The sequence below is a fragment of the Python bivittatus genome, unplaced genomic scaffold, assembly GCF_059951505.1.
Source record: "Python bivittatus isolate LINGU-HERP-01145 unplaced genomic scaffold, Pbiv_v1 ctg000470_np1212, whole genome shotgun sequence".
Lineage (NCBI taxonomy): Eukaryota > Metazoa > Chordata > Lepidosauria > Squamata > Pythonidae > Python > Python bivittatus.
The window spans coordinates 3,125,425-3,136,415 of NW_028277065.1; the positions used below are offsets into that span (position 1 = coordinate 3,125,425).

Here is a 10,991-nt window from a genome sequence, read left to right on the forward strand (position 1 = left end):
AGATGGGTGGTGACAAATTTGACAGATAGATAGATAGATAGATAGATAGATAGATAGATAGATAGATAGATAGATAGATAGATAAATACTGAATAAACTGAGATAAGCACACTTTGAATGTCAAAACATGATCTAAATCCTCCTTAGACTTATTTTTTCTGCTAAGGTTCCTTACACAGTGTGCTTTGGAGGAGGATCTGAGAAGGGGGAGGAAACTTTCTGTGAGCTCTTTGAAGGAACAGTAAGACAATTGCCCTTATTACATGAAATTCCTATAGGAGAGAGAAGAGGAGGAGGAGGAGGAGGAGGAGGTGGAGGAAGAAGAGGAGGAGGAGGAGGAAAAGATTTTTTTTTATTCTGAGACACCACCCCCCCTTTTTTTTTTTAATTTTAATCACAAGTTCACTGATGGAATGGTGAAACATGGATTTTTAGGAAAAAAGCATAAAATTGGCAAAAAAGTTCTGCCAGTTTCTCTTTCTAGCCCAGTTGTCAGGAAGAATGATAAAAGGGTGGTCCTGCCTTGTCTTGTTTTACTGGCTGAATGGTAGATGCATGTGTTGCTAACAGGTTCCAAGATTTTTTATTTAAATTTAGAGACATTGAACACACAGCTAGAGTAAGTGTGCAAGAGATTTATTCAGTATTTGGAAATTAAACCCTATACAGAATACAGACTCTTGTCATGTGCATGCAATACAGAATAAAGAATCTTACAATGCTTCTGCTAGTCAGAAACCTTCAAATATAACAGTACAGTAGATGGATCCTTGGAGCCATTATGTATATGGAACTTAGCCATGACTTTTTGTTATGTTGAGATTCACTGTTTGAGATTACTTTAAAGGCTAATAAACCCTATTCTAATTAGTCATTTTTATTAATAATATTTATATTTATGTGCTTTGAAATGTTAGATAGAAATGTCTATCATTAGAAGGAAAAGAAGAAGGTAACAAGGAGCAAGGTGGATGGATTCAGTTACAGTGGTGAAGGATGCACCACTGGAAGACTTGAAGGACCACATTAGAGACAGATCATTATAGAGAAAATCTATGTGGTCAACACACACCTGAAGCACATATTCAATTAATCAATCAACTAATCAATCACACACTTCTTAATGACCAAAACATACTGACCAAGATAATTCATCCCTCAGTATCATTTCTTCCTGTTAAAACGCCAGATAGGATAAAACAGTATTATATGTCTGTATGTATGTATGTATGTGTGTGTGTGTGTGTGTGTGTGTGTGTATATATATATATATATATATATATATATATATATACATACACATACATACACATACATACACATACATACACATACATACACATACATACACATACATACACATACACATACACATACATACATACATACATACACACAGGGGCTCCAGGTAGTCAATTAGCCCAGAATATTTATTTATATATATATAAACAGACACATAACATAGACAGAAATAGCATTCCCCAAAATGCAAGAGAAAGAGAAATATAAAACTAGTGTTTAATATAGAATCAAAGGCAATGCACATGGAGGGGAAGGGGGATACACACCACTAAACCTCCTTACCTTTTCTTTCATGGTGTCACTTTAACAGATCAGATGGGAAAGTGTCAAGTATGGGGGGGATTCAATGGAGTGGGTCTATAAAACAGGTTATTTCCAGCTGTTAGCAGCATGGGAGACAAACAGCTGGAGGCTATCATGTGGAATTGCTCTACAATGATGACTATATGCTAAATGTTCTGATTCCGTTTCTGCAGAACATGTGCAGAGGAATTGATTCAAAGCATGATTGTTCATGATCTGAATGACAATGTAAAATCACCAAATTAAGGGAAAAGACACAGGAATTACATCAGGATCCCACGAAGATGGGATCCCATGAATCCCAGAACCTTCCTTTAAAGCAGTCTGTTTACAGAGAAACAAGCACACTCTAATTCACTTCTATAGAATCCAAACTGTGGTCTTGAATTTGGCATTCGGAACCATGTTACAGTTTCATTGCAATTTTAGAGAGAAATTTCTTTTTTGATTATAGAACGAATATTTCTTCCCAGACAGAATGAGCAAGAAAAGTAAGGCAAGAATAACAATTTTATTTTCTAAACCAATCCACTAGAGGAAAAAAAAGTTTTAAAATATTACTCTTTTTGTTTTTTCAAAATATGGGAAAGAAGAAACATAGATACCAAATGTCTGAAAAAACAAAAGGCAATTTTAATATCAAAGTAACTATTACAACTCTCACTACTACATTAATATACAGAGAACATTCAAGCAACTCTTGAGAAGTTACTTTTGTAGATTCCATCAAAAAAGACAGTGTTCTTAATTCCCTTTTCTGAAAGTCACATGCAAAGTGAAGGACAGTTTCAAACTGAGTTTTGTCAATTTATATCAACTTATAGAAACAAACCTTCTTTTGCCCAAAGTCCTTTTCAGAGCTTGTTTGACATCCTTGTTTCTGAGGCTATAGATGAGGGGATTCAACATTGGGATCACCAAAGTGTAGAACACTGACACAATTTTACTCTGAGAAGGGGACGATATGGCTGCTGGCTGAGCATAAATGAAAAAAGCAGTCCCGTAAAAGATGACTACAGCTGTTATATGAGATGCACAGGTAGAAAAAGCTTTCTGTCTACCATCTGTAGAATGCATCTTGAGGATGGTGGAGAGGATGTAAGCATAGGAAGTGAATATCACCCCTGTACTAATGGGAACCACAACACTGCAGAGAGAGAACATCACAACTTCATTGATGTATGTATCTGTGACAGCAGCCTTCATGACAGCCGGGATATCACAGTAGAAATGGTTGATCTTGCTGTGATTGCAGAACCTGAGATGGAAAGAAGCAGCAGTCTGTATCACACCATTGGCACAACCACATGTATAAGAAGCTGCTACCAAATGATGGCAAGAAGTCTTTGACATCTTTATTGGATAGAGGAGAGGGTAGCAAATGGCAACGAAGCGGTCATAGGCCATGACAGCTAAAAGAACACATTCTGTGGTAACAAAGATGGTGAAGAGCATCAACTGCACCACACAGCCCTCATAAGAAATGGTATTTTTCTTCTCAAGGAAATTCACTAGAGCTTTTGGAGCAATGGCAGAAGAGTAACAGAAGTCCAGGAAGGATAGGTTTCTAAGGAAGTAGTACATAGGTGTATGAAGCAGAGGATCAGCATTTATGATTGTGATCATACAACTATTTCCAACCAGAGTGGTGATGTATAATACCAGAAAAATAATAAAAAATGGTATTTCCAACTTTGGATGGTCTCTGAAACCCACCAGGATGAACTCAGTAACTGTGGTACAATTTTCCATGGTAAGTATCTAAAATGAATAAAAACACACATAACAAACACACCATGTTTACACTTTCCCAGAGATATTAGCAAAAATATATGGACTCAGTCTTTAGATTGATATATGAGAAATACCTAAGAAAGAGTTAGATCCAGAATGAACTTGAAGTTCTATAAATGTTCACCTTGGAGTGGGGCATTCAATGAGATTGCACTTGAAATTAATTGACCTTATGCTATTTTCCTAAACACAGAGACAATACTGTTTTTTTTCCCCCCAGCATTTATTCTTTGACGCTACCTCACTTCTTAAACATAAGTTGTCCATTTCTCATTTGGGTGGTAATGCCATGTTCTTATCGTACCCTTTTTGTTTCATTGCAATGGCCATTGTGAAAATTCTATTTAAATGCAGTTATCTATGCTTAATATTCCTTTCCATGTCCCTGCAATTTAATACTAGTTTTTTTTTAAAAAAAAACCTCTTTTAAAATGTTGTGTTTTATCCAAATTTTAACCATGTCAGCATCTGCTTCCTTCTTTTAAAATATTTCTCTTTACTTATTATTTTTTTAAGTTATCTTTCTGCACAGGTACCAAGGCAATCACAACTAATCAAAACAATATCTCTATCATCTGTCTGTCTGTCTCTTTCTATCCATCCATCCATCCATCCATCCATCCATCCATCCATCCAAACAGACACAACCATGGTATCTACCAGAGCAATATAAAATTAGGGGCTTTAATACTGTTTCTAAAAATCAAAACATTCAAGAGGTTGGAAACAGCTGCAGCTCTGGTGGAAATGATTTTTACTGTTTGAAAGAAGAGAAAGGCTTTTCTCATATAGCTGTCAAATTGCACCACCACATTCATCTAATCTCAAGACTGATGGTCCTTTATATTATGGGGCTCTGGAAAAAAAAAAAAAATACAGCAATGGCTTGACTCCTCCCATTGAAGCTTCATTGGTCTGTGCATTATACAAATGCTTATAGACAAGTTTATCAAAAAGAATCAAAAGGCTGAATCAGGCCAGCATGCTTCTAGGCTTTGATTCATGGCATCAGGGTAGAGCTACTCCATTTTCCAAATCAAGGGACAACCTTAAAGCAGATCAGTCCAACCATCCAGCGAGTTTCACGTGACATTTTGAATGAGTTCAATGCAGCTCCGCACAAGGGCAGAACAAAGTTCTTTCTCAAATGTATTCATACTCTAGCACTTATGAAATCAGCATTTTAGTACCTCAGAAGTTTACCATTGAGCAATATAGGGCTGTCTTCATTTAATCATTAAACAATGTTGAATTTTTAGCTCATTCAATATATTAGATCTTCTCCCACGTTTTAGTATTTCCATCCTTGTAAGCCCACTTTTTGTTATTCTGTGCAATTTCCTTAGAAACATTCAAACGTTACCTATTTATTTAGTCATGGAAATGTAAATTGGTCACTGACCATAATGAAGGCTATTACATTATTATTATTATTATTATTATTATTATTATTATTATTATTGATTCTGAGGTGCAAAAGAGAACATTAAGTTGTGAACATACATTTAGGAAAATACGTACCATAAATAGTTGAAATGTTTTTTTTTAAGTACTTAGAACATCACTATGGCTAAATCACTGAAATCAATTGCTATAGGAAATGAATCAGATTCCAGTACAGCATATGAACCAGCAGGGTCATAAATTTATATTGTACTTGTTTCAGCAGCTCATATACTACAATTGGAACAATACAGAGAGGGATATGCTTAGAGCTATAAAGATGAGATATTGTTAACTTGTTTGGCAGGTAGGGGAAGGATATTTTTGCCTTTATCTTTGTTTTTATGGATTGGTGTGAACTGCCTAGTATAGTATATGAGATAGGGAGCCTTACAAGTTCTATCAATAAATAAACTTACCACAACAAGTGTATAAAGCAACAGCAACTCCATCCTTATCAATAGATTTAGCAAGAATTTATTGTAGAAGTCTTCTATACTAGGGGGACAGTTTATTCTCCATGGTATCATTAAGTTCGCTGTCTACCATCTCTCTCTCTCTCTCTCTCTCTCTCTCTCTCTCTCTCTCTCTCTATATATATATATATATATATATATATTTATGAAACTTCAGGTGGCTATGTCTAGCTGATAACTAAATTCTGAAAAGATCTCCAGTATCATTCTACAGCATTACAGAAAGTATAAACTTTAGCCACTTCACTTGCAAAATTGCAGTAATTGATTTTTAAGTTAATTGTTAGCATACTCCCTCCCCTTCCCTTTTTTAAAAGCCCTTTTCAATGTAGGGCAAAGGCAATAGTTTCTTTGATTCCTGGAGACTTTATGAACATGTCCATGTATTTTTTCTGCAGAAGCTATTTGTCACTTATCCTTTGACTGATTTTTTACTTCCCAAAACAGCCTTAAGCAAATGTATTCCCTGAGGATCTCTCATTCAAATATCTATCAGGCCTAACCATCTTAGCCTGATCGACAGAAAACAATGTTGAATTTTTAGCGTGTTCAATATATTAGATCTTCTCCATATTCTAGTATTTCCACCATTGTAAGGCCACTTTTTCTTATTCTGAGCAATTTGCTTAGAAACATTTAAACCTTTTTTTTTCTTTACTTATTTATTTAGTCATGGAAATGTAACTAAGTTGGTCACTGTCATAATGAAGGCTATTATGTTTATTACTGCATTATTATTAACTCCCAGTGAGGCACTACTTGGATGTGGTTGTGGGGCTTGCATGCTTTGTTGTTGTTATTTTATTGTTATTAAATTATATTATTATTATTATTATTATTATTATTATTATTATTATTATTATACATTCTGAGATGCAGAAGAGAATAGTAGGTTGTGAACATACATTTAGGAAAATATGTACCCCATAAGTGGTTGAAAGAAGGATTTTTTTAAAGGACTTAGAACATCACTATGCTTAAGTGAGCATAAATCAACTTTAATGCTATCACTTCTTTTTTTAGATCAAGGGCCCTATTTTCTCATGATACTTAGGCGCTATTTTGTTCTTTCACACTATGAAAGAAGGCAGCATTTGTTTGCTGTGGAAATGAATCAGATTCTGGTACAACATATAAGCCAGTAGTGTCATATGCTTACATTATGTTTGTTTCGGCATCTACACTACAGCTGGAACAACACAGAGAAGAATATGCTTAGACAGAGCTATAAAGATGAAATTAACTTGCCACCACAAGTGGATAAGGCAAATAGCAAGTCCATCCCTATCAATAGATTTAGCAAGGATTTATCATAGAAATCTTCTATAGCAAAGGAATAGTTTATTCTCCATGATATTATTAAGTTCAGTGTCTACCAACTATTAAAAATAATATATAGTGCATAATATGTAATTTCAGGTGGCGACCTCTAGCTGATATATAAATTTTGAAAAGGTCTCCAGTGTCATTCTACAAGCATTAGAGAAAATGATATAATTATTTTTAGCCACTTCCTTTACTTTTTGTTAAGTCTACCAGGTTCCAGAAGAGAAACGGCACCAGAAAGCAGGCATTACAGGAGCAATGGATATACTATATCACTGGGAGATCTGAAGAGTCAAGGTGAGAATAGATAACTCTGGAGAAGGGTTGCAAAAAGTCAACACTGACTTGATGGCACTCACTCACTCACTCACTCACTCACTCACTCAGCCAGTCAATCTCTGGCTGTTTTTTTTTTACTTCCCAAAGTAACCTAAAACAGCAGTATTCCCTTCTTAGCCTGATCTGCAGCAAAACCCATTGGGAAGAAATGTAAAAAGTTTCTTTCTCAGAGGAACTATAATCCATTGAAAATAATAGCTACAAATCAAATTATCATATTTTAGACCAATTATGTGAAGACTCAGCTGTCTTGAAAAGCCCAAAATTCTGGGAGTGGAAAGAGAAGAGAACACCCAGCAGCAAGGTGGATGGTCTCAATTACAGTGGCAAAGTATATATCACTGTGAGACCTGAAGGGTCAAGTTGGCAATAGATAATCCTGGAAAAGGTCTATGTGGTTGCAAAAAGTCAGCACTGACTTGATGGCACATAATCAAGCAATCAGTCAAGCAATCAAGCAATCAATACCTAGCTAACAATAATAACAATGTCATGAACAGTCACAGCACCACAGTTATTTTCTGGTCCTTTTAGATTATATTTTTTCCTAATGAATTTTTATTTAAAAATCTGTAGGTAGAAAAAAAAAAATCCCCAAAGTTGTAAACTCCATGCCTCAACATAATCACTATTGATCATACTGCTGCAACAGCTGTTGATTCAGTGGGTGATTTCCTTGCTGGTGAGGGCTTTAGCTTCTCTCTCTGCTGACAAGACTCTGGATTCTTTTGTACTCCCCAAACTGTCCTTCCTCCCTGTTAGGAAATGAAATCCTAGCTAGGAAGAGTGTTACAGGGGAAATCTTTGTCCTTTCTCACTTTTACTTCTTCCTTACTTTCATTAATCCTTTTTTCCCCCTTTGTTTCTTTGAGCTGTTTCTTTCCTCCCCCCCCCCCTTTTTTTTTTCCTGGTCATTGTTCCAGGCTAAACTTCTGTATTTTCCCCTTGCGTATGTCCCCCTTATAGCTGGCTCCAGTGCTTTCTATATATTTCTAGGGGTGTTCCATGAGTATGATCAAAAAAATCAAGATCATGGCTGAGATGGTGCAATTGAAGCTCCACCCCTCTTTGTGTATGTTGCATAAAAACAGGTAGAGCTTGATCACCCCATCATGTTTACCCTGTCATAATGTGCTTTGAATATGGGTTTCTACCTCATTGTGTCTCTTGACTTTTCCCTTGGATTTGTGGTTTTTTATTTGATTTCTGGCCTTGACCCTTGCCAAGCCTTGATTATATTATGGTTGCCAACTGTAGCTATAGGTAAAAGGGACTCTTTGCTTCTAAAAGTTCTGCCTGAGTTTACATACCACTGGACTATGTCAGGCATGCAACTTGCTGTCTTATTGGCTGGCAGCCAGTAATGCCAGCACACAAAAAAAATTACCATATCTAGGATCATTTACATTACTACAGTTCATTATTATACCACCAGCAGAGCTGGAGGGACAATTTCATAAAATCCAATATGCAGAAAAGGCTTTGCCCTTGTAAAGATGATAATACTGAAACATGAACTCATATTCTGTTTTACTATAATTTATATCACAACTTACACAAAGAGCCCCTAGCATTCCTTCTAATTCCAATTCTGGGGTAGATTGAAGAATTTTATGAGCCATTTTTACTAGCAGATAAGGACCCCAAGGTAACTCTTTTCATTGGAAAGTTTGTTTTTGCAGCTTGCAAAACTCATACATTGCTGACAGAGAAATAGTGTAAGCATTATTGCATATTTTTTTTTATCTTGCATGTTTTATTGTATTGTTTTACCTTGAAGCTCCAATTTGTAGGTTTTATATGGTTTGATTACTGTATCTTTCCTAACTTTCTGTATTATCACTCTTTGGGACAACCCCTCCCTTGTCTGGAAGTCTCCAATGTTAATTTCCTGTACTGACTGCAAGCTGTCTAACAGCAGACACATTATTTTTACCTTAATTTCCACCTATACGTTCTGATCCTCACCCCATCCATTTATTCAACTTCTTGCTACAACTAGGAAATTCTACCCAATTTGCACCAAACTATTACTTCATCACAACTGTCCAGCTGCTTCAATAACACTTCTTTGGAAATGAAATGTCCATGCTAGCACTTGCTTGCTCACTTACATGACTACATCCTTCTTATGTTTGTAGGACCATGATACATGACATTCTTCTGGATTCAGGATACAAAGTAGTCATTTTGGAAAATGTAGAGTTCTATCAGCCTCTGCCCAAACCTTCTTAGAAACACTATGAGGTTTACCAAACATATTTCTTTTCAATAACACAGAATTAAATTTTATTGAAGTATGTGTTTGGAGTGTGTGTGTGTCTGTGTAATAATAACTTCATAAAAATCCACATCTGATAAATAAATGGAAATGAAATAGTGCCATATATATAGACAGAAGCATCAACAGTAATTCAAATGTCACTAGTTAATAAATGTATGTTAGAAGTTATGTATCAATTTTCCTTAATTGTCGGCTCAGAGCTTCTTTAACCTCCCTGTTTCTTAAGCTGTAGATAATGGGGTTCAACATTGGGATGACGACTGTATAAAACATGGATACAACTTTTCCTTGATTGCGAGAAGACAAAGCCCCAGGTTGTGCATACATGAAAAAAACTGTCCCAAAAAATAAGCTGACTGCCATCAAATGGGAGGTACAGGTTGAGAAAGCTTTTTGTTTTCCTTTGACAGAAGGTATGTGTATGATGGTACTAATAATGTAAACATAGGATACTATGACTACTATGGCTGTGGTCACAATGATAAAGCCACACAACGAAAAGAGTACAAGTTCATTCACAAAAGTGGCTGAGCAGGAGGTCTTCATGACAGCTGGGACATCACAAAAGAAGTGGTCGATTTCAAGCGAGCCACAAAATGACAGACTGAAGGTAAAACCAGTCTGGGTGCAGCAGTTGATACAGCCAAAGATGTAAGAGATGCATACGAGGCAAACACACCTTTTCTTTGACATGATGATATGGTACAGCAGTGGACTACAGATGGCAATGAATCGATCATATGCCATTACAGCCAAGAAAAAAGCCTCTGTAGTTCCAAAAAGAGAAAAGAAGAACATCTGAGTTGCACAGCCACTGTAGGAAATGTTCTGGTTCCCAGTAAAACTCAGCATTGCTTTTGGAGTGATGACTGAGGAATAGCAAATATCCAAAAAGGACAGGTTTTTCAAGAAAAAATACATAGGGCTATGAAGTTGGGCATCGGTAGTTGTAATTATGATCATGCCCATGTTCCCCACCAGGGTGATGATATATATTGCCAAAAAGAGACAGAAGAGAGTTTTCTGCACCTTTGGTTGATCCTTAAAGCCAATTAAGATGAATTCAGTCACTTCAGTATGATTTTCCATCATTTAATTATGACTAGAGGAGATGTCAGAGAAAGTCCCCCAACAATATTTCTGTGAATGTTAGAAATTAGTGTTTGAGTAGATAATTGTCTTTGCAACACATGGAAAAAGCTGAAGAGGTCATTCAGCAATGCATGTGAAATAATAGCTGCTTGTGAAATTCTATAATCAGAAACCTGAATGAGATGCACATTCATTAATACATTACTGTCATTATAGTAATGCATAAGAACCTGAGAAATGATGACACAGAAAAAATCCATCAATCAGGATCATATTCTGTTAATGCTTTGTTGTCTTCTAAGCCATTCAAAGTCTTCTGGAACTGAGCAGCACAGAAACCTTGGTAAAGAAGGGGAACAAGAATGGATATGAATTAATTGAAATTAAAAGTGCAATACACATAAATGGACTTGTCTGTTAAATACTAAAAATGGTTCCAGGGTGGGGAAGCAAAAAAGAATTAAAATTAAAATTATTAGAACTTGCTTAGAAGGCAAGAATGTAGCTGTGGCAAAGTTAGAAATTCTAAATAAAGAATGGGAAAATGATCTAAACAAGTGAGCAGAGCTGTATTACTAGGATGTACATTAGGGAAGAACAAGTGGCTACACCAGAGAATTAGAGGGGAGATG

At 35.9% G+C, this 10,991-nt stretch overlaps 2 protein-coding genes across 2 annotated transcripts; both read right to left on the minus strand.

Moving 5' to 3' along the window:
• Positions 1 to 2,418: 2,418 nt before the first annotated feature.
• On the minus strand, positions 2,419 to 3,357 carry LOC103056341 (olfactory receptor 9S13-like). Its single transcript, XM_007438516.1, has one exon. It carries the CDS (start codon positions 3,355 to 3,357, stop codon positions 2,419 to 2,421), a length of 939 nt encoding a protein of 312 aa, XP_007438578.1.
• Positions 3,358 to 9,432: 6,075 nt separating this feature from the next.
• Positions 9,433 to 10,359, minus strand: LOC103055851 (olfactory receptor OR9H1-like). The gene has a single exon (XM_025173390.1). The coding sequence runs from the start codon at positions 10,357 to 10,359 to the stop codon at positions 9,433 to 9,435; it is 927 nt and encodes a 308-aa protein (XP_025029158.1).
• Between the last annotated feature and the right edge of the window lie 632 nt (positions 10,360 to 10,991).

Coding starts and splice junctions, on each gene's coding strand:
- LOC103056341 (XM_007438516.1), bottom strand. CDS start 3,357: ATGGAAAATTGTACCACAGTTACTGAGTTCATCCTGGTGGGTTTCAGA.
- LOC103055851 (XM_025173390.1), bottom strand. CDS start 10,359: ATGATGGAAAATCATACTGAAGTGACTGAATTCATCTTAATTGGCTTT.